At 35.8% G+C, this 23,594-nt stretch overlaps 5 protein-coding genes across 6 annotated transcripts in view; 4 read left to right on the plus strand and 1 right to left on the minus strand.

Annotated features, from left to right (window-relative positions):
* Positions 1-2,625, plus strand: part of LOC106662164 (ribonuclease P protein subunit p25-like protein) — a 47,652-nt gene extending 45,027 nt beyond the window's left edge. The window contains exon 6 of the mRNA XM_014386012.2: positions 2,401-2,625. Coding sequence (XP_014241498.1) covers positions 2,401-2,554 — 154 coding nt within the window. The 3' untranslated portion in view covers positions 2,555-2,625. The remainder of the gene's footprint in view (positions 1-2,400) is intronic.
* The window catches only part of LOC106662160 (tyrosine decarboxylase), a 165,421-nt gene that overhangs the window by 37,711 nt on the left and 104,116 nt on the right, over positions 1-23,594 (minus strand). The gene's annotated exons all lie outside the window — the stretch shown is intronic.
* On the plus strand, positions 6,909-12,715 carry LOC106662163 (MOB kinase activator-like 4). Its single transcript, XM_014386011.2, has 5 exons — positions 6,909-7,198; positions 11,126-11,289; positions 11,577-11,786; positions 11,846-11,957; positions 12,022-12,715. Exons 1-5 carry the CDS (start codon positions 7,133-7,135, stop codon positions 12,145-12,147), a joined length of 678 nt encoding a protein of 225 aa, XP_014241497.1. The 5' UTR covers positions 6,909-7,132; the 3' UTR covers positions 12,148-12,715.
* On the plus strand, positions 7,675-8,793 carry LOC106662162 (zinc finger A20 and AN1 domain-containing stress-associated protein 6-like). The gene has a single exon (XM_014386010.2). The coding sequence runs from the start codon at positions 7,920-7,922 to the stop codon at positions 8,775-8,777; it is 858 nt and encodes a 285-aa protein (XP_014241496.1). The 5' UTR covers positions 7,675-7,919; the 3' UTR covers positions 8,778-8,793.
* On the plus strand, positions 14,015-19,727 carry LOC106662161 (GON-4-like protein). The gene is made up of 14 exons (XM_014386009.2): positions 14,015-14,262; positions 16,931-16,992; positions 17,051-17,162; positions 17,220-17,367; positions 17,423-17,511; positions 17,597-17,773; positions 17,837-18,000; positions 18,062-18,224; positions 18,277-18,445; positions 18,653-18,900; positions 18,956-19,033; positions 19,094-19,348; positions 19,412-19,491; positions 19,548-19,727. Exons 1-13 carry the CDS (start codon positions 14,206-14,208, stop codon positions 19,487-19,489), a joined length of 1,800 nt encoding a protein of 599 aa, XP_014241495.1. The 5' UTR covers positions 14,015-14,205; the 3' UTR covers positions 19,490-19,491; positions 19,548-19,727.

Consider the following 23,594-nt stretch of genomic DNA (forward strand, 5'->3'; position numbering starts at 1 on the left):
CAGGAACGATGTCCTCTTTATCTTATAAGTTAATGATTATTCGGAGATCGTGAAATGCGGTTTTCTTTATCTTGCCAACGTTTAGAATTTTTATTGAGATCATTTTCAGGGCACAAAGTGTTTGTTTTCCATGTAGATGTGTCATTCTTCTGTGTCGTGTTGAGAGTGCCTCACAACAGACAGGAATGATATATCTACACGGAAACCAAACTCTTTGAGCCCTGAAGATGATCTCAATAAAGATCGAAACGTTGGCACGATAAAGAAAATGTTTTTCTAAAACTAAATAATCATTCACTAACGGTCACTAAACACCACATATTTCCAAACGAAATATATTATTCGCAGAAGTGGAAATATTTAGGTTTCCTGACTTAAAGAATGTAGACATGAGAATATCAAGCGTGTCCTTTAGAAATGACTGAGTGAGAGATGGTCGGGGTGCCATTATGTTTTTACGGACCGATCAAAAATGAATACAAGGATCGGTTGTGCCGTGTTTGACTCCATTAACAATTGTGAATGCCTAATAAAACCCGAAGAATGTGGCGTCCATTCAGCAGGGTTACATGCAATTTCTATTGCCCTCAGTTATGAAGTACCATTAAAACAAATGACAAATATTTAATAATAACTGACAGTCTAAGCTCCGTCCTTAAATTACATCTAAAATTTCACGTTATTTAAAGCTTACTTTAAACTAAATTAGAACACTGTTACATAAAGACCTCTTGATAATAAAAATAAAAGTACCCTAATTAATTGCAATGCCAATTAAACCAATAAATTCTTGTAATCAGAAATTGCATATTGTAATTAAATATTGAAATTTAAAAAAATCGAACATGTAAATATCACTACAAAATCGAAGAATTTGGAGATCCCACGTCCATAGCCTTCCCTTGCAACTAAAAGGTCAAAAACTAAAAAATGTTAGTAAAAAGTTAAAATTTTTAAAAAACATTTTCAATTGAAAGTGAACACCGAAGGATAAAATAAATCCACCACCCTTGAATTTTAGTGTTTTTAAGTTTATCATATTTTGCATACCAAAAATATATTTGGTTCTAAACCTGACATTTAAAAAGAAAATGTTTATTACCTAATTCTAAAAATTCTAAAAAAATAATTACTGAATAAAGAACAAAACACAATAGAATATTCAAAAATAAATAAAAAATTATTTTTTTAAATTGTGTTCCCTTTAATACCGAGTAGTTCCACCTCTGGTACGAATCACATCTGTTAAAAGCCTTTTCATTCCTAAAACCCTGAGCATCAAGCAGTTTCCAACTCTTCCAGGGTTTCGACATCGTACTCGTCGATTAAATTGGTCCCAAATGTGTTCAATTGGGTTCAAATCTGAACTTCGAGCTGGGCAACCAACCACTCAATCCCAACTTGATTCAGATAGTACCAGACGTGTCTGTAGGGCCTAGCATTATCCTGCATTAGCAAGATCTCTCTCACCGATGTAGGATGTAAATGGAACTACATTTTCTTCAGTTACGTCTTGCAAGTACCTTTCTAAAGAGATCTTCCTCGCACAACATCCAATTCCAGGGATGCTGACAATGACCCATCGTGGAATGCCACCTAAGGAACCATACAACACCGGGCGTACCTTTCACCTAAATTTAATTACATCTGAAGATTTGAGGCCAACTCTCACTTCATATGTAAAGAGAACTCGTTCCTAATCTTCCTACTTCCAATTCCCATGCGGATTGAAGCCTGGCTACTTTTTGAGCTATGGTAAGAAGAGACCCTCCAACTGGGTGCCGGCCCTAAGGATTATTCTCGTTGAACCTTCGTCTTACAGTCCTGGAGGAAATCGAAACATTTCGGACTTGTTTTGTCAGATTTGTTATCTTATTTCCCGTAATGCTGCGGTTTTGTAGTGTCTGATGACAGATGAATCTGTCGTCTATCTGTTCCTGTTTCTCTACGGCGCCGAAGAACCCTTCCTATTTATAGAATAGAGTGAATTACATTCAGTCCCCTGGCGAATTCGTCCTGGCTTATTCATTTTGACTCAAATGCCTGACTGAAGCCATTGAAAAAGGTTTAAGAGTAAGAATAATATCAAATGAAATCGAAGGGGAAAGATTAACTGAAAACGATCTTTAGACGTAGCATATTCGAAGGGGATTATACAAAAAATTTTCAAAAGGATTAATCAGTGCTAAAGAAAATAAAGGAAGTAAACGCATTATTTACTGTTTATTTTAGCTACGATAAATCCTAAATATATGTAACTAATGTAGAAACAACGAATTTAATTTTCAACTAATTAAATTGAGTGATGCTTTTGTCCATCAGTGGACCCTTTCGCTTCTAGGCCAATATGAATTTGAAATTAGCTTGATTTTCTCTTAATTTCACCGTTTTTTGCTTTAGGTATCAGTTCGAACAGCAGCAGGGGGCCGACAAGCCTTTCAAACCGAGAGGAAAGCCTTACAGGAAACCGGCAAATTTCAAGCAAATGGAAAACTTCGGTCTGAGGTTCGACAAGAGAAAAAAAGCAAAAGATTCAGTCGGACCGAAAGACTGATTGAATTTTGTCTTTTTAACTGAACGTTTGCAGTTTTGTAAAATAAAATCGTTTCTTTTAACAAATAAAAATATTTATATTGCTTTACAACACAAAATATTACATCCATTATCCAATGAAATGTTCTGTTTTTTCAGTGATGATTCTGCGTTCAGACACAAGATTATCATGCCAATAAAGCAAAATTTGTTTTTTCCTAGATATTTTTCTATTACAAGAAAACATGGGTATCAAAAGGTCCCTTCAAATCTGCTTCCCAAGTGCAACAAATTTTGCCTCGTCACCAACATAAACGGCCTTGCGTGGTCATTGACTTCATTTCTACACAAACAACGTAGCCTTTCTTATCGTTGAATTCAGATGTTAGTCTTAGTAGACCTGTTGCTAGAAATCTACAGTTATATTTTTTTCTTCCAATGCTGCTTCTTGTTTTTTTGTTGGAAAAAATGGAAATATGGATTAAACCTAATTATGGAATTCAATTACTGACCCCTCCAATTCATTCACTCAATTTCCTTTATATATCATTTGACTTTACTATAACCGATTTTTGTCCCTTTACCATTAAGACTTTTTCCCTCTGTTTGTTTTCTATTATAAGTAGTTTTACTATTATGTTTAACCTTTTTTGCTGGTGTGCTAGCATGTAGCGAATAATGTTATAACCTCGCTTTAACTCTTATATCTTTATTATTATTTCTTCACTGTTATTTTTTTCTTTTATTCTTTTTCTCTTAACAACGACCTCCGGCAGACTCACTTTTTCTTTCTTTCTCTCTTTCTCATTCTCTTTCTCTTTGTATCTGTTTCTTTGCTTCTATCTATATCAATAAATAACCATATTTTCTNATTCGAAGGGGATTATACAAAAAATTTTCAAAAGGATTAATCAGTGCTAAAGAAAATAAAGGAAGTAAACGCATTATTTACTGTTTATTTTAGCTGTTTTTAATTTTTAAATCCTAAATATATGTAACTAATGTAGAAACAACGAATTTAATTTTCAACTAATTAAATTGAGTGATGCTTTTGTCCATCAATGGACCCTTTCGTTTCTAGGCCAATATGAATTTGAAATTAGCTTGATTTTCTCTTAATTTCACCGTTTTTTGCTTTAGGTATCAGTTCGAACAGCAGCAGGGGGCCGACAAGCCTTTCAAACCGAGAGGAAAGCCTTACAGGAAACCGGCAAATTTCAAGCAAATGGAAAACTTCGGTCTGAGGTTCGACAAGAGAAAAAAAGCAAAAGATTCAGTCGGACCGAAAGACTGATTGAATTTTGTCTTTTTAACTGAACGTTTGCAGTTTTGTAAAATAAAATCGTTTCTTTTAACAAATAAAAATATTTATATTGCTTTACAACACAAAATATTACATCCATTATCCAATGAAATGTTCTGTTTTTTCAGTGATGATTCTGCGTTCAGACACAAGATTATCATGCCAATAAAGCAAAATTTGTTTTTTCCTAGATATTTTTCTATTACAAGAAAACATGGGTATCAAAAGGTCCCTTCAAATCTGCTTCCCAAGTGCAACAAATTTTGCCTCGTCACCAACATAAACGGCCTTGCGTGGTCAATGACTTCATTTCTACACAAACAACGTAGCCTTTCTTATCGTTGAATTCAGATGTTAGTCTTAGTAGACCTGTTGCTAGAAATCTACAGTTATATTTTTTTCTTCCAATGCTGCTTCTTGTTTTTTTGTTGGAAAAAATGGAAATATGGATTAGACCTAATCCAATTTCTGACCCCTCCAATTCATTCATTCAATTTCCTTTATATATTATTTGACTTTATTATATCCTATATTTTGTCCCTTTAGCATTAAAACTTTTCCCCTCTGTTTGTTTTCTATTATAAGTAGTTTTACTATTATGTTTAACCTTTTTTGCTGGTATGCTAACATGTAGCGAATAATGTTATAGCCTCGCTTTAATTTTTATATCGTTATTATTATTTCTTCACTGTTATTTTTTTCTTTTATTCTTTTTCTCTTAACAACGACCTCCGGCAGACTCACTTTCTCTTTCTTTCTCTCTTTCTTTCTCTCTCTCTTTCTCATGCTCTTTCTCTTTCTATCTGTTTCTTTGCTTCTATCTATATCAATAAATAACCATATTTTTCTCTTTCCCACCCTTCCTCCCTTTCACTCCATCCCTCGTTTTTTTCACGTTCTCGTTCTCGCTCTCTCTCCTCTCTCCTCTCTCTGTATCTCTCTCTCTCTCTCTCTCTCTCTCTCTCTCTCTCTCTCTCTCTCTCTTTCTTTCTTAACTAATTGTTTACAAAAACAGTCAATGAAAGGATAGAGTTAAGTTTTAGGCATCACATTCAATCCATCCTCAGAATAGAAATTTACAAGTAAATTGTAAAAGTAAAAACGACCTCGCGTAACCAACATCGATCTCGTACAATCTGCATTGTTTTCTTGAGTTCTTCATTAAGCTTAAAACTTTTATATAATCCTAAAGTTTTATTAAGGTCTCCCGTGATTACCCTATCTGCCTTCGTTTTTCATCTCCCTGGAGTACGATTCTCGGCCAGCATAGGCTTTCGCTCCTATAGATAGTTCTGCTGATTCTTCTCGATAAACTACATCCCTGATTCTTCTTCCGTTCCAACCTCTCAAGAATCCATTGACTCCAGTCCAAAATCCGAACTATTGCCCAAGCTTCTTACTTCGCCTCCAACTTTACTATCCACACAGTCATCCAAATCCCATTAGTCCTCGAAACCGCAAGATGTCTGCTCAGGCGCCTTTATAACACCCTGGACCTTTATACAAAACCACCAGTACTGAATACGAATTGACCCCCGACTCTTATCGCCCTGCACCAGCTTTTTAGTACGTTCCAGGCTTGCTTTTGTGGGGTAAGCTCGAGGGTTTTTCCCAGATCCCAAAGCTTTGTTAAGGACTCCCGTGTGTATCATTGCTTTTTCTTTCCCAGGTGTAGGAAAATGAGCTAGCGTAGGCCTTAGCACCACAGAGGATGTGTTCCGTTATTTCTTCTCCTTCCTAGCAATATCTGCACAGGCTTGTTTCTATTGCTCCGAGTTTGCACATATGCCCCCGAATCTGCTTTTCCCAATCAGCAGTCCTACTATCCTTCTACGCCCTAGGATTAGTCGTTCTGCCATTAGATTCTCGATGATCCTTTCATGAACTTTTGCATGCCCCTCTTTCTGGGCTATATTCCCGTCACATAAAGGACTTAAGTTTAATCCTTTGCCGTATGAACCTACGTTTTTGCAAATTGTTATACCAGTAGGGTTCGAGGTTTAGGGACGATAAATGTTCTAATTGCATCGGCTACCTTGTGTGTCCTGGTACTCAAACAATCCCAAACGGTTTTGGCATGTACTGCAGATGAGGTAAGTTACTTTTAATCCTACCGGGCTGTTCAATTAGAAAAATTGAATTTTTTTAAATTTCCTTAAAAAAATTCTCAAAAAACGCGCCATGATCTCGCGATTTAATTCCTAGTGAGCTAAGTGAATAGTGGTGTGTTAAGAGTGTAATGGATTACTTTTCTAATTTATAACCATATAACTCAAAATTGATACGCAACTAGTATATTCTTCTGGATATTCTTAGTGTGTGAAAGCTTATTAAATAATGAAATTTTTGTGAAGTTTGACAATCTCCAGAATTAAACATAAGGGCATACCAAATTTTACATTATTAATTAAAAACAAACTGGTATTGTTCAAATTTCTACAGAAAAACTAACACCAAATCGTATCCCGTCAGGTACTGAATATATACATATACGGACAATACGTTGGAAGTTGTTGCAAATAGGGTGTACTATCACCCAAAAAAATTTTCCTCACTTTCTCCGGTACACCCTGAATCGATTATTTATTGGAGTCAAAGCAGGAAAAAGCGAGTTGAAAAAATCCACATTGTTCTAACACGGAATCTATCAATGGTTCTTATTAAAGTTCATACTCTTTTTATTTTTTATGTTAAATATCATCATAACAGTGTTAGAACGCTACAGGCAACTTTTCTGTTTTTATAAATTTTGAATTATAACGTTTTGAGAGTAGAGAAGTTATCCATTAATTACACTCCTATTCACTTATTCTCTTAGCTCACTAGCTAGAAAATCGAGAAACCATTTTTTAGGGATTTTTTCTCTGGGACACCCTGTATAATTTTAAAAATTACAAATAAAAATGTTTTTGGAAGAAGGAATAATTAAATAAATAGCTTGTCGTTAGAAGGGTTTTTTATGGAGGGTCGCCATTATTGTTAAATCGTAACGAATGATATTCAAGTGATATAAAATCAACGAAATTTAATTTCAAACAGATAATAAAATGTTTTAGAAGGAAATAAAAGTAGTTGAACATATTTAATTAAATATTTTACTTTACGTGCAAAACGGGAAATCCATCGCGCCGGTTTTGGCTGCATTGGGTGGCGAAGATGGCAACCTGGACTGAGTCGAGAGATACCCAACAGCTCGGTCTCAGTGTTCTGCCCGTTTTTTAATTAATTTCCAAAGTGTCGATTTGTCAAGATTATCCTATTTCCGGGGGTTGAAGTTCAATAAGAAAAATTGGTTTGATGATGAAAATAGGAAACCAACCCTCGACGGTTCTGAGGAGGAACCGTCCTGGGACAAAAGCGGCCGTAAGTTGACTTTTAACACAATAGATTTTTAACAGTTTAGTGTTTGTTTTCATATATTATTGCTAAAACCTTTGTTCAAAACCGGTTTGAGTTTGTTAAAGTAGTCTTTGAAGAAAAAAAATTTAGCCGGTTTTATGACCTTTGGTGACTAATTTTGAACATAAGACAGATTAGTAATGTGTCCATAGGGCAACCGTTCCCTCACATTCCTACACCCCAGTATCCTAGATAGTTTATTAAATTTACAGTTCAATCTTTACATAGAAAAAAATACAAGATTATCCTCGAGCTTTAAAATCGAACTGAGATTATACGTGATTTGGTGGAAAATCAGGATTAAAAATTTTCTAATCAGCTTATCATAAAAGGCAGAAGTGCTGCCGTATTCCTCCTGCCATGAGCAGTTTATTTAAAAAAAATAAACTGCACATGGCTAGTGTCTAAATAAAACAAATTGTAAAATGGGATTTTTTTAGGTTTTTATAACACAATTAGGAAAGTGTTAAGAACCATACATTTAGACAAAAAACATGTGAGACATGGATTGGTATATGTAAACATTTTTAGTTAAAAAAAAAAAAAATCAAAAGCCAAAATTCCCCACTCTCATCTCAAATAATATGTTGCTTAATGCCAATAGCGACAGAAGAGAAAAAACTCCCGATGATAGAGAAAATGATGACTGGTTACTCTTCATAACTGGGACAGAGAGTTGGCGAGGATGTCAGAGAACGAAAATAAAAAGGATAAGCTCGGCAGTGAATCGGAAAGACGGATTGACGAGAGTTCTAATTCTGAGGTAAACCCTCATACTAGTGTGACAAGAGCGAATGAGAACGAACAGACGGAAAATTCATCGAGTAGTAATATTTCAAAAAATGACCAAATAGATTCTGGTGTGTGTTTGATATCATCTTCTGATATTTCGCCTGTAGGAGCGGTAGAAGTACTACCTCAAGCGATTGAAGTAAACGATCCTTTATACAAGTTGATCCCGGAGACGTTGAAAGTCGAATGCCCATCGGTTACAAAAGTAAGAAAAAATCTTGAAATCCCATTCACCATATTTGAAAGTGACGATAGCGAAGATTCCAAAATGAAAGCTTCTAAAGATACAAAGGAAGTCGAGAGTAATTGCCCGCTTGTTAAAAGAGATACCGAACAAGACTCATTTATGGTTCCAAGTTGCAGCTCGTGTACAATCCCTTCCGCATACAATGTGAATTTGCCAGCGACGAGCGACCAGGATTTGAAGAGTGAAAAAGAAATCACACTCCCTGCAGAATCTTTTGAATTTATCCTCAATGACCCATCAAATCCGTCTCACAACTTCAACCCAGACAACTCCACGATCCTGGTCCCTACCGATAATCAAAAGTTGAAAAAGGCAAACAGGTGTGCTGTCTGCAAGAAAAAAGTCGGCCTGACAGGGATTGTCTGTCGTTGCGGAGACGTTTTTTGTTCCATACATCGCTACACTGACATGCACGAATGTCCGATCAACTACAGGGAACTCGGGGCAGAAGAGATTCGCAAAAAGAACCCTGTCGTTAAAAAAGACAAAGTCAACAAAATATAACCTTTAATAACATTGATTTTTAATGCATTTCCTAAATATTAATTATTCACAATTTTAAAATAGTCAGCTTTATTATCCCTTACAGTGGTATATTACTATGTTAATAATAATAATAAGCTTTTTATTGTTTTATATTTCTGCATATAAGATTTTCTTTCTCTTCTTGTAAAAAATAAATCAAATGATTTATTAAGCTCACTTCTGTACATATGTGCAGTACATATGACTTCTTATGGCAAGCTATGTGAATCATTTGATGATTCACATGCAAGCTACAGTGTGATTTGGCAGTCCCAGCCAGACCTCAGTTTTATCTGCCAACAGCTAAATCATTTCATCAACTTAAATTACACATAGTAATTGAAGGCCATTAATTAATCATTTCAAGTCCTTGACGCATGCAATTGTTTTAAACCTACACCCACCCACACTCTCATTCCTATTTATATACCATCATTCTTCATACAGACTACATAACTAATGTATTTGAGAGTTGATGGGGTACTCAATATTCCACCTTTGGCCCTCCACACCAAACATTCACTCTCAGTTGACAAAAGGAAACACAAATTGATATATCTAACAAGTACTGTATACAATAAAAGAATCCTGTTTGCTCCAAAAATCTGAACATGAAACCCAAAGGCTCGCTGCTGTGCTCAAGAACAATTCTCACTCCTCCTTCATGCCTATAGGCAAGGAATTCCTTCAATTAAGTTGGACACATTGAGCAATCTTCCCTACATTTGCGGGCATGAAAGCCTGCATTTTGGCTCAAAAGTCATAGTATGGCCTGTAGTTAGTTGGTTAAGTTCGATGCCTCATCTTTGATCGACTCTGATGTTTAATAAAATGAATTTGACATCAGACCCTTTACTGAGCGAGCCCCTTTTTCCAAATGTTTCAGGTCGAGTCCTACTGATTCTCAGCAAATTTTTCTACTCATCGTAGTTTGGATGGTGATTATTTTGGTCCATCTTCCATTAGTCATTCTGATCACACAACCGGTCAAGTTCAATTTTTGTATTTTGATAAGCTTTTCATCTTGGATTGGATTCTCCTGTCGGATTTTTTCACTCATTATTTTCTCCTTCCTCTGAATTCCCTTTCAAGGTGATAGCCATTTTGAAGCTTAAAGCTTGAGGATTTCTTACTGAGAGACAAATCTGACAGCCAAAAATGGAATTAGAGGATTCAACCTTTTTTTCTTGAGACTTATTTTTTAAAATTATGATAGGATTTTTCATTATATTTAGTAGTACACATTATGTACTTTTCCTTGAATTTGAAATCCTTCATTTCATTTCTTTTTAGTTTTGTTGTCATATTCAAGCATTGTACCTTTTTACTGCACTTCCTAATTTTTTACAGTTGTAAGAGTCTTTTCTCATTTAATATTTAGACTACATTTTAGTACACATATGCTGTTACATTTTTTCCCTTCCAAATGATGGTTCTTACTTACAGATCGTGAATTGGAAAAAAGTTGATTGACATATTCACACACTCCTTTTTATTATTTCTATACATGCAGTTATTCCAGTTTAAATTTTTGAATTCTTTTACCCAGTTGAATAGATTCCGAACCAGCATACTGTCCCTTGTTGAGTCCGACTTCACCGTGGGTTTGTTGAACTATTCAACTTGCTGCTCAACTAATCAATATTTTTCAATCAAGAATTGTCCATTTTTTTGTCCATGTAAGTCTATATGCTGTTGGGTCCATCCAGTTATTTTCAACACAAATATGGCCAGTACTACATCAAGCCACCTTAGAAGTTTTTAAATTAAGTCTTTGCACACTGAAGATGACACGGAAGGAAAACAGACTAAATAAGTGACCCTATGCCGGTTCAGCATGCGTTTACCGACTCACAGATCAACATGCATCATCTACAGTGTTTTTTGAGTTTGAGTGAATTTTTTATATTAATTGAATATTTATTTTTAACTATACAATTTTAGTACTGCAATGAGGAGCGGGTTGGATACGGTATCAGTATTTCATAATAAATAAAAGCTATGCATAAATTCTGTTCATTTTTTGGTTATTTGAATTACTATGACTATATTATCAATGTGGAAAACCAGACTAAAATGTAAAGTTTTAAGACTTGTTGAATTGTTTTATAAAAATAACTCCCTCCTCCGTAATAAAAAAAACTTGTCATTCCCCTCCAAATGGTCTTTTTGTATTTTATTTTTATACATACTTTATTAAAACTAATTTTTTTAACACAAATTTTCAATATCATAAATCAGAATAAAATTCTGAGGGTATTATGTTCAATTCTTTTTTAGAATTGATATAAAATTGTAGGAATTAGTATATATTTTTCCCTTTGTAGATGTTTAATGGCTGGCCAGATGAGCCATTCGAGGAAATGGACAGCACGCTGGCTGTACCGCAGTATATTCAGCAGCAAATCAGGAAGGAGCCATCGAATATAGACGTGATTCTTACGCCTCCAGAAGGACAAGACGAGGGCGTTTGGAAATATGAACATTTAAGGTACTACCATTTATGCCATATTCATGACAATTTTTGCAACAAAAATACAAATGATGTACCTATCTATTTTTTGCTTAAATAGCAAGAACTTACATCATAATGATTTAAAAAAAAAAAAAAAAAAGGAAGAAAAGTAAAAATGTAAATTCCTGCATAGCTCATGGGTTTTTAATAAATCATAATATCAAAACAAAAAATTGTAAACTGGTTCTGTGATCTGCGACACCCATGGGTTAACAGGAATTTTTTTACTTTTACATCATTTTTTAATTCTAAAAATCCTTTAGGCAATTTTGCATGGAACTCAATGGCTTAGCAGTGAGGCTTCAAGGAGAGTGCCACCCAGAAACTTGCACACAAATGACAGCAACAGAACAATGGATATTTTTATGCGCAGCTCATAAAACGCCCAAAGAATGTCCTGCCATCGATTACACTAGGCATACGTTAGACGGGGCAGCTTGCCTTCTAAATAGCAATAAATATTTCCCTAGCAGGTAACAATTATTAAAAATAAAAATAAAAAGTCAGTGTTTTATTGTCTTTTTTATTAAAGGGTCAGTATAAAAGATGCGTCAGTAACAAAATTGGGATCCGTGTGTCGGAGAGTTTATAGAATATTCTCTCATGCTTACTTCCACCATCGGACAATATTTGACGAATTTGAGGTATTTGTTTTTTATTTTAATATTATTGGGAAAACTGATTTTACTTTACTATTTTCGTTTTCAGACTGAAACATATCTTTGTCGGAGGTTTACGCAGTTCATAACCAAGTATAACTTAATGGCAAAAGACAATTTGATTGTACCGATAGCTGAGTCGGAAATGCAGCCAGCTGGGGAGTCAGAGGCATGAGAGGAGCTCGAAAGCAAACAATAACCATAAAAATACTCATACCCAGATAAAATTGTGAACCAGGATATTTTTTTTCTGTTTTTTTATTTTTTTTATTTCAAAGTGCGAAGTGAAAGATTGTGGAGAAGGGGGTGGGCTGAATATGAAGGTCTCCAGCACTATGGGACCACACTTTTTACCTCATTACATTGAAAATTCCCAAAACAACGAGGCGAAAAATTTAGCAGCTGCAAACTTGTTGTGATAGTTATTTTCGCATTATTATCGTTTTGGTTCATTGGGCGAGCTAAATGTTTCACAGACAGACGCTCATACGACGCATGCTTTTGTGTAAAGGACCCAACCCTAAACAACTAAAATATTACTTGTAGAAATATTTTAAGAATGACATTAGTTTGTAATAAATGTGAAGAAAAATATGTAATTAATGTGAAGAAAAAACAACTTGGCCTTATCTCTAGGCCATTTAAATTGTCTGTTAAATTCTAGTGAAAATTTAACCATTTGTATTTATGCGCATTAAAGCTGAAATCTTTCTTAGAGAGCATGCCTTGCTCTCTCGTTTATATATACTGAGCATATTTATGTTTTATATTTATAGTTCACATTTTTTATGTACCTACAGAAAATTTTCTAATTTTACCTTTATATTATTTATTTGTAATCTAATAATTATATTAGTCGTTTCCCTGTTTAGTCGGTTTTCTTTAAACTGAATCCCAAATTTGGCATATTTTCCTTACAGGAGTAGTCAAAAATGAATCTCACAAAGACAGGGAAAATATTTACTGGCTTTTTTTTTCCTTTTAATTCTGGCAATATTTCAGCTTTTTGCCAACCATACTTCTCTGAGTGTTTTATAAAGAATCGATTACACTGAAATCACCCAGGCCCAACAATGAAACAGGTGAACCCAGACCAAATAAGCAATGATAGGCTGTAATTTGATCCCACCGGAAAAAAAAAATATATATATATATAATATATAATCAAGTCTGGTATCTCTGAGTACCTCAGCATCTTCCTTCGTATCCTTTCTGCGGTTGTATGTACAAGGATCCAAAAAAGTTAGGAGGATTAGTTAAATTCTAGGGGCACGACACAGTACACTTATGCTAAAAACAATTCTCACCATGACCTTCAGTTATAGAGGGCTAAACTCAGAGGAATGAAAAGACCAGTCATACAAACATGGGCATTTTCAATAATGGTCTCATTTGTACCTTATGAATATTATCATCTCCTTTACCTTAAAACCTATGAGTCCTTAAAAGAAGGATTGAGTTGACAGACTGAAAAGGAAGGAATAATAAGCCAAAAGGCTGCAGTGCTTGAGGAACATATACTACCTAGTCTCCTTTCATCACCTAATTGTAATTAACCATTATTGGAACATCTGCGTTCATGAACATGTACCACAATCTAAAGTCATCCTGATCTAACTATTCTTGCTTGATTTTGCCCAAAACCACAACCAAACATGACATGCCAAAATGCATCTGACAGACCAATATGAACAGAGACGACCATACTACAGGTCCGCACTGTTTTGACCTCAAGAGGAAATCGGTCGATGTCTGGTTGTGATCAGAAGCCCTCTGTTTAAATTTATAAAATCACATTCTTCAAGAATGGTTTGAAGATTATGATAAAATTACGTTTCACCTTCATTTAATTTTATCCTATACTGGGTAAATACTCATATATCCATTGAAGTCGGACAATATGGTATTTGACACTCCCACTGGTTCTTCCTGAGGATTAAAGAAAAATATAAATTTTTAAAATATAAGTCAATATTTAAGAGATAATTATATAAAATTACTTTTATCTGATATTTTAAAAGAAAAGTCATATTTGGTCCCCTCTAAATTAGTTCCTAGGTAGATCACGCCTTCTGTGCTTAATTGATATTGTCTACCAGTGAGAGTCCTTTTAGCGTCCTGTAACCTCCCCGCGGTTATCATAGTAAATAACCTTACCGGTTTTCTACCTTTGACAATTGTATTGATAATGATTGAAAGTTTTATTAAATAAATAATTACAGACAAATTTACGATGTTGCCTAGCATGCCTCTTCTATTTTCTAACTCCCAACAGGAGGAAATAAAAAAGGTGATTATTTTTTGTCCACAAAACGTTTTTTCTACTTTATAACTAATTTGTATTTTTCAATTAAGCCATGAAAAAATGTTTAATTTTAACCCTTTATTAATTGTAATTATACATCTTTATTTTATTTGGAACATTAATAATTGTACATTTAAAGGCGAAAATGTGTTTATTTGTTTATTGTCCATAATAATTAGGTATCAAGATTAATTTTAAAACATAAGCACAACATTAAAAACTTGTTGCTTAAAAGTAAAGAAAATCAGTTCAATTTCATTCTTACACAAGCCAACTTGTCAAGTGAGTTTATTGGTTTTATAAATTATTTGACCTAAGGAGGACGTAGTGTTTGTTACATAGCACAAGTATGCCGTGATCTATCAATGATGGTTTACAGCGGTTTAGTGCTACTGGATGTCTTGATTGAAGAGAAGTAGTGGTCACAAAGTACAACCACTAGAAATGATAGTTTTATTGCTCTTACCGTACTACAGAACCGTCATTTAATGGCTTCCTTGATAGTTCAATGGTCTGTAATGTATGGTTGTACTCTAAAACAGTCATCACAAGAGGCTTCGTGAGAATAGCCAAGTCTCTATACATCCTACATCAGATTCTATATTGCTGGAGAGGCATCGGGTAGAAAAACGACTATTCGCAAATCAGGATCTCGCTTGGTCACGAGCAATAGGGAGGGGGGCTGTTCTCTTTGCTGATGGATGCCGGTTTGGTTTGTGGCAATCAGATGACCAAGACCGTGTGAGGTCGTGGAGAACGCTGCTTGGAGTGCCATCCGTGTCACAACCTTTTCAAAGACAGTAGTTATGACATGGGGTAGAATCAATCCATGAATGTACAGACTTCATTAAGGTACATTAAGGAAGTTTTTTCGGAAGATGTGGTCCAATTCGCTCCATTTATTGGGGACAGTTTTGTGTTGACTGCAAGTAGCTCAAGTTGTCACTCATTAGGGTTTATTGCAATGAATAGACCAGGACGTTCTCCTGACACGAGTCCAATAGAACCCTTAAGGGACATGATAAAGAGATGGACTAGACATTTTCCGCTATCAAAAAACAACCATTGAACAGTTTGAAACCACTCTTGTTAAAGAATGTAATTTTGTTTCACAAGAAAAAATTTGATCACTTATTTACTTAATTCCTAGGAAAATCAAAGCCTTCTGGAAGGCCAGAGGACTTGTTTTGTGTTATTATGAGCAAACTTTTTTTTTTTTTCTGCGATGATATTTTGCCAGTTGCTTGAATGATTGAATACTGATTATGATTGAACAGTTGGAAAGGAGAACCAACAGCGGACACCCACGAGGCACTCCACACCGAACGGGAAGCAGAAAAAATATTTTTATTTATTATCTCCTGAGCTGTATTTTTTGTATAGCGGTGACCAGGGAGTTTTAGGGTTTTGTATACATGTTTAAAATGGAGCTTTAACGTGTGCAGAAATAAGGGATCAACACGGGTTTACGTAATTTGGAGTACAAGAAAGCAAGGCAAACAACTGCTAGATGAAGTGCCTCAACAATTTTCCAACTGATTTTAAGGTTGAAAACCCCAAACTTGATATCCGTACATGAGAATGGAATGGCAAAGTGCATTAAACACTTTAAATTTGGCAGATAAAGGAACCAAATCATGCATTATGAACTCAGGCCACGTAGTGTTAAGCGCAAACTTTGCTGCCGAGACTTTCTCCACAAAATGTGTATTGAGTGACAAACAAAAAGTTAGTGTACCAAGGAAATTGTAATGATTTACTACTTTGATAGGAGTCTCTTTGAAATTTTCTTTCGAGCCTAGTCTGCCTCCTCTTCTAAAAACAATTATCTTCAATTTTTGTAAATTAACCGTTAGGTTCCATAGGTCGCAGTATTTCGCCAGGCTATTAATATTTTTTTGTAGAGAGGAAACGTTATCCTCAAGAAAGACCACATCTTCTGTGTACATGAGGGCTTTTTACAAGCTAATCTTGATCCCTGCATCCAAATAGGTAGGTAAATCATCAATAAATATAGAGAAGAGAAGGGGGCTAAGTATACAGCCCTGCCTTACTCCTGATTCCATGTGAAACCAGTCTGAAAAGCCTGTTTTCCCTCACACTGATAAGATGCTTTGGTCATAAACGGACTTAATTATTTGGATTAATTTAGAAGATATGCCAAGGTTAAAAAGTTTAAAAATCTGCCTTAAAATCAACACAGAAGAAATAGAGTTTTTGTTTTCTTTTCATCAATCTTAATTTTATGATATTAAATAAAACAAAAATGTTATCTATTGTTGAGTACCCTTGTCGAAAATCAGCTTGAATTCTCCAAGAAGATCATTAGAGGTGATTAACAGTTCCAACCAACGAAGTAAGAGCCCAGAAAAAATTTTGGCGATACTGTCTATGCCTGAGATTCCTCTGTAATTGGATATGTCATTTATATCACATATACATTGATCAGAGATGACTGAACTATGGCCTAATTTGTTCAAGCTTTTATATATGTTGTTCTCAACTGTAGATATTCTTAATTAAACCTCTAAAGATCTGGTATTTTTCTTCTTTCCTCAGCTTTGCATTTTATTTATTTAATGTTATTTGGGACAAAATTAATGTTAAGGAAAGAATTTTAAGTTTATCTCTGTTACTTACTATACATTTTCAGGATTCCAACACCACAGCTGCCAACACACCCCCAGAGAACGAAGCAGAAATTAAGCCTCCGATGTACGTATGTATTAATTACTACTTGCCTATTTGTAAATTAAATTTATCAATTATTTAGGCAAATCCAAGAGGCGGTGCAAAAGTTGACGGTAAAGAAAAACAATTCTCCAACACGCATTAGAGAGTTAGCATCTGATATGACTTATGAAACCCTCCCTGGGGGTGAAAAGGTATTTTATTTATTTGTAAAAAATTGGCCTATAAATTTTTTTTTTTTTATTGTAAAGGAATGTGAAGACGAACTTGTTCTGTTGGCTGAAAACTCTCCATGTAGCGAGAAGCGAAAAATGGTGCAGAATCAGGTCAAAAAGAAAAAAAGGCTGGAATGCAGTAACGAATCGTCTGATGAGAAGGGACCTTCTCATGATGGCAATCGTAAGAGATGATTGTTTTATTGAAATATAACATACAACTATTTAAACGATTATAGATTATGCCGAGGCCTATTTTATGAAGGCAAAATCTACTCTCGATGAGGGGACTTTTCAACAGTTCATCACGGTTTTAAGCGAAGCCGTCGTAAGTCTAATTTTAATTTAACACATCGCATTGCACTATCCTTTGTCAATTGGGAAAAGAAAAATATTCAATTTGAGTTTTAAAGGATGAACCGGGGGCTGCAGTGGCCTTGTACAATAAAATGACAGAAATATTAGTAAACTACCCTCAACTCCTTGACGATTTCATCGGATTCCTCCGTCCGCACCAGGCGAAAGAGTGCGGAAAGCTTATGGACCTGCAGTATTTTGAAAAATGCTGGTCTTTTTTCAAAAAATTAGATGTTTGTGTTCAATAACTTTACTCTTTAGGATAATACACAAAATATAATGTTTAAACTTTTAAGGCACACCATGGCAACCGATTTCACAATGCACTGGAACAACAGGTTTCAAACAATGTGAACTCATCAGAGACAATCAAAGCAAGTATTTTGCCCATTTTTAAAGGCAGTCCACATCTTTCTGAAGCGTTTCTTCACCTTTTACCAGATGAAAAGCCTCCTCCTAGGTCAGAATTTGCATAGTGATCTTTCACTGCGCAAAATATGTATGAAAAAATGATTTTTCAGTTCAAAAGAAGATTTTGAAGACATAAGCGAGGTTTCCGTGGAAGAGAGCGGCTGGGAAAGGATCAGGATACCTGAACACCCTGACCGGGGCTGCCAGCAGAATTGCAACTGCAAATGCCATACATCTGATCCCAAATTATTCTGCCTGTCCTGCAATCTCAAAGTAAGATTTTGAACATTTTTATTTCTTATTTTTAAACTTTACGTTTCTTCAGTTTCTCAATGGCCAAATATACATTCGTGATGGCAAAGTACTAAGGTTTGCAAGAATCAGCTTCGGTGAAACTCCACTCGAGGAGATGCTCCAAAAACTTCATCCAGCATTATACAGCAAGAGGAGGGAAAAGAGAAGAACATCAAAATCTGTCAGCGCACCAAATAAAGGTTTTTTTAACCCTTTTCATTTTTAATTTCATTCTCATCTCTTTACCTTTATTCTTTTTCCTAGTTTCGGTATTTACCCTTTCCAAAAAATTACAGTGGTTCCCAGCTTTTTTCCCAATTCGTATCTCCCCCCTTCACTGAGCCATGGTACACTGTGGTAACAACACATCAAATTTAAAACACAAACGTAATACTTGTTTTATTTAGAAGTTCTTTGTGAGGATGAAAATGCAGTTCAAACTAAAGAAGACCTCCAACCCGCATCCTCCCCGGATAGATGTGACAAAACGGAGGAAGAAGATGATTACTGGGAAGAAGATGATGTCTCTAGTGGAGACAAGTCTTCCATAGGGGATCCTTTTGACGGTTCGTTTGAAGATCCCGACACCTGTGATAGCACAAGGTTCCTCGGTCAACTGCAGCCTGTCAGCCCAATTTACAGTCTTGTAGACGAGGTGGTTTGGATATTGTTAATTTTTTATTCTACATGTTAACTAATCTCATTTTCAGGAAAGTCAAAAAGGGAAGTCTGAAATCCTGAAAATTTTAGATAATAATGAACCAAGTCCAAAACAAGAGATAACTCAAGTAATTTAATCTGATTTAATAACTAAAATTCTTTTTATAATTTGTAACTTTCTTTTTCAGGTAAAGACTGAAACTGAACATACAAGTTCAGATATAGAAACAATAGTTCAAATAAATAACATCCAAGATGAAGGGAAAGATGAAACCAAAGAAATCACGATCGAAGTTAAACCGAAGGAAGAAGAGGTTAAGGAGAAGAGGGTTTGGACGAGAGAAGAAGACAAAATGATACTTCAGACTTTCCAAAAAGAACTAGGGACCGAGCAGACATTCTCAAAAATAAGCAACTTAATGCCATCCAGGAGTGTAAACGATGTAAGCCCGGAAATTTTACATTGATAAATATTAAATTTGACACTATATAACGAAAATATTTAGATTCAAGGAAGATTTCAAGTTTTAATGAACCTTCTGGAAAAAGTTGCAAGCGGTTCCCATGACGCTTACCCCGCATAAAGGTAATATTTAATATAATGTTATTTTTTTTTTTACTAATTTATAATTTATTTTTTAGGTTTCAAATTATTACCAGTATCGTCCAGCCCTTGGCCCCGTTTTAAGTATTTTATCTCATAATCGATTCGATCAATTTTGTGGCTGTGTTATTGTACAAATTAATGTTTTATTATTTAATAATTACATTTGTTAATGAATTTTCTCTCCACGATCTCTCATTAAAAAATTTTGATGTTAACATTTTAATTAATAAAATGAAATTACTGTTTGTTTTTCCCCCTTTTTTTTGGGGTGGGGGTGTACCAACTTGATTAAAATTTTGTTTTAGATAAACAGCAGAAAAAACATACAAACAACTGTTTATAGTGCTGCAAAGATAGCCCTTCAGTATGTATGGAGGTCTGTAGTCAACCATCTCTTCGAAGGAAAAGATTTTTAATGCTAAAAGGAGGACGATCATGTATTAGCGCAGCTCAAGCATGAGGTTAGCATGAATAAAAATTTGTCAAGAGCGTGTTATACACCTTAAAGAATCTTTTCAATTATCATTGTACAGGCTTATCCTAGAGAAAAAAATGGTTATCATCATATCGTTCATGATGCAGCTTAATCATGTCTGACAAAGTTGCTGTGAAGGGTTAGGTTAGGTTATGCCCTAACCTACCAAAAATATTGGGGAAGACTGTGATAGGAACATATGAGCCAAATTGGCAGAGAAGCTCTCATCCATCAAGTGCACTGACTCATAGAACAAGGTCATCACCTCATTGACATACAGATACTTTTGGGCCTTACCCCATGAATGTGTCCAGTAATGCCATCAATGATTGTGCCCAGAAATATCTTAAAAGAGTACTGGCAAAAAAAACCTCAAAAGAAATGATAGCCAAGCAGCTATTAAAGCATTAGCGTGTAAAAAAAATCATCAAAATTATTCATTCACTGCATCTTTAGTGACTGGGAGTTTTTTTGGTAGCCCTGATAAGGGCTGGTGTTTTGAAGTGTAGCATTGAAATGATTAATGGGGCTGGGGTGTGTGTGTGTGTGCCTTTGGTTGTGGTCCATGACCGAGCTGAGGTCCAGGGCCGTAAGTTGGTTCACGGTTGACTACAGTGATAGAAGGGACTGTTGCAGCAGGTAGCTGAGTGCAGCGGTTGGCCAGTAGCCAAGTCGGCTATGTTGAGATGGCAAGTTTGAGACAAATGCTGCTTGTACCCTTGCCATCATTGTAGGTGCTTCATTAGTGATTAGCGATAACTCATAGGGGAGTTGAGTCTCAAGGTGTGAAGTGAGATCTTGTTGGATAAAAGAATCCGAAGCAGTGGGGCAGTGCCCCTGCTTATATACGCACTGGCTCTGCTCTGATTCAATGCAGAGTGGAAAGAAAGACCATTCCAGAACTGGTAGTGGCATCTAGCTGGTTTTGTGGTAAGTGCAGGTGGCCACCACACATCCAAAATCTCCAAAACCTGGGGAAACACAACAACCTAATGATATCTTGGGTGCCAGGGTACAAAAGGAATTTTGGGTAACAAAAAGCAGAAAAACTGGAGGAATATCTGCAAGACCATACATAGGCCCTGAAACTATACTTGGAATAACAGAATACAAAACCAAACTGGCAAACTCTCTGCTCTTCGAATGCAAAGCAACAGCACAATGGAGACATAACCTCAACAACAACATAAGCATAGGAAAAACCTAGGGAATGAAACTGTAGTATCAACAGTCAATGACCTAATACAGTCTGAGAAGGATTGAGTCTATTGCACTGATCTAAGGATCTAGGAAGGTACAATAAGTCAGAAGGCAGTGCCTGGTGAGAGAAACCCCGCTTCCTAGTTTCATCATCATGTGTCCGGCATGTGCCATGTGGATAATCGGACCCACCAAATTGAAGGACGCAATTTCTTAGCTCCAAAAATAGAGCCTGTTGGAATACCACCCGTTAGCATCTGTTAATACAGGGCTTCCCAAACTGTGGTCCGCTCCAAACTTCAAGAAAAATCAACAACTATAAAAATAAACATAGAATGAAGAAATAAAATTAAAAAACTAATAATAATGAGTACTGAAAACGAAAGTCTTTTTATTATGCGACAGCAGTCATTGCGATTTCACGGACATTCTTTAGCTATAAAACATATGCCTGCCTCTTTTAAGAAAATTTTGGACGAGTCTGTTCAAATTATTAACTATATCAAGCCGCGGCCATTGAAATCGAGACATTTTACAATACTATGTGACACCGTGGAAGTCTTCAACATTCCCTGCTTCTCCATACAGGTGGCTGTCTCGTGGGAAAGCACTTTTGCAGGAATTGCCTTCTGAAATCTTCTCTGCTCATGGAACAAAATATCAAATGACCAAACTACATGATTTATTTAGAAACGTCCACTGACCTGATTTACGTATATACCTTAAAACTTTCACTTTTCATTTATTTTCAAAATTTTGAATTCCCCTTACATAAAATTGGCAAAAATAACTGCGATCGAAGTCATCAGGAATAAGATCGCCTGGTATACCCAATGGCTTACGCTCTTTCAAAGATTTGAAGTAATCTGTCCCACCTAGAAAACCTTGCTGATTGGCCATCTTGTTTTTTAGATCTGCTATCTAGATTCAAGGAACGTCATCGGGACGATTGCTTACTCCGAGCTCAGTACTCGCTTAACTTTTCCTTATTCAAACTTGTCTCACCCCAACACCTTATTTAATCAACAGAGAGAGAACCTTCTTAATTCCCTTAGACTTTCAAACTTAAGATGGCTACTGCGAGGCCCTTAACTTGAACTCTGCACTTTGGTTGAGGGGACCACTTTGGATCGTTTCCCCTCTCTATAAGCACTCTGTTGCCCAGATCCAGGATAGTTGTCGACTTCAAAAGAAAAATCTAGTTTTGGGTTGAATCTGTTGAGAAGTCGTAAGTTTTCCTGATTTAAATGATTTTTTAAAAGGAAACAAACTCGAGCTTGCGAACGGCACGTTGATTGATGAAATATGTGAACACCTTCGGAGTTGGGAGATGTCCTTTGAGCACTACTTGAAAACAGCTCGAGATACAATGCTACAAGACCATGAACGAGTGGTCAAACCGTATACAATTTTGACAAAGCAGCCTATCTTCAACTGAATACGAATGTTTGATAGACATTACTTCAGGGCACCACCTTGAAATCTATTTTTGAGATCTACTGGTCAACAAACAAAAAATGTCAACTGCCCGTTGAAAAAGCAAAACGTGTTCTTCCATTTGCCAAAACTTACCTTCGCAAATCTGGATTTTCTGTACAGCCACCAAAACTAAATACCGAAACTGTCTGGATGCTGATTCCATCATTCGTGTACAGTTATCACAAATTAAACCCAACAAATCCAAATTGTTCAGGACTTCATTAATCATTAATGTTCAAGTTATTACTTTTGAATTTGACTCGAGTTTTACATACCTATTGAAGGAGTGGAATCTATCCCCCGGACACAGGCAATCTAAAGAGTTTGCTAAGGTGATCAAACCAGCAGAATCGAAATGGTTATTCTCTAACTCCAGGAAGTAAATTAGGAGGTTGATAGGTGTTCTGACGGGCCACTGCTCACTGAGAAGACACCTCTCCGTAATGGCTATTCTACCAGATCCCTTTTGCCGTTTTTGCGAAATAAAAGAAGAAACGGCAAGGCACTACCTCGCAAAGTGTGATAGGTATGCTAGGTCTAGATTTGAAATCTTTGAAGGAGCGGACATCACCAAATCACTCCCCGAGATAAAATGGTCCAAAATCTTGGGATTTGTGTACAAGTCCAAGAGATTTATGCAGGACTCGTGAGCCGACCAACGACCAAGTCCCGGACCTTTTAGGGATGGGGTACGTGTCTACCCAGTCATTTAACCCCTCGGGTCTTGGTCGCCCACCCTGCGTAATAAATACATACCTATTGATTCCGTTCTGTCCAGTTTGATTTTTGTGTTCCGGATTTTGTAAATAAAGTTAAATATGTCAATTTAATGTTTGTTTTCTTAGGCATATCTCTCTCCTTCGCCTAAATCTCTCATCACCTCATTACCTAATTTACTTAAATTTACTACATATATTATAAGTAGCTA

Source organism: Cimex lectularius, unplaced genomic scaffold (genome assembly GCF_000648675.2).
Source record: "Cimex lectularius strain Harlan isolate CLEC.00 unplaced genomic scaffold, Clec_2.1 scaffold51, whole genome shotgun sequence".
Classification (NCBI taxonomy): domain Eukaryota; kingdom Metazoa; phylum Arthropoda; class Insecta; order Hemiptera; family Cimicidae; genus Cimex; species Cimex lectularius.

What these genes read in the sequence shown, in the direction of transcription:
- LOC106662161 (XM_014386009.2), top strand. Translation starts at nt 14,206, where the DNA reads ATGTTGCCTAGCATGCCTCTTCTATTTTCTAACTCCCAACAGGAGGAA. An exon ending in AACAGGAGGAAATAAAAAAG is followed by an intron (nt 14,263 to 16,930) that starts GTGATTATTTTT and finishes ATACATTTTCAG; the next exon opens with GATTCCAACACCACAGCTGC. An exon ending in GCCTGTCCTGCAATCTCAAA is followed by an intron (nt 18,225 to 18,276) that starts GTAAGATTTTGA and finishes ACGTTTCTTCAG; the next exon opens with TTTCTCAATGGCCAAATATA.
- LOC106662162 (XM_014386010.2), top strand. Translation starts at nt 7,920, where the DNA reads ATGTCAGAGAACGAAAATAAAAAGGATAAGCTCGGCAGTGAATCGGAA.
- LOC106662163 (XM_014386011.2), top strand. Translation starts at nt 7,133, where the DNA reads ATGATGAAAATAGGAAACCAACCCTCGACGGTTCTGAGGAGGAACCGT. An exon ending in TGGAAATATGAACATTTAAG is followed by an intron (nt 11,290 to 11,576) that starts GTACTACCATTT and finishes AAAATCCTTTAG; the next exon opens with GCAATTTTGCATGGAACTCA. An exon ending in AATAAATATTTCCCTAGCAG is followed by an intron (nt 11,787 to 11,845) that starts GTAACAATTATT and finishes TTTTTATTAAAG; the next exon opens with GGTCAGTATAAAAGATGCGT.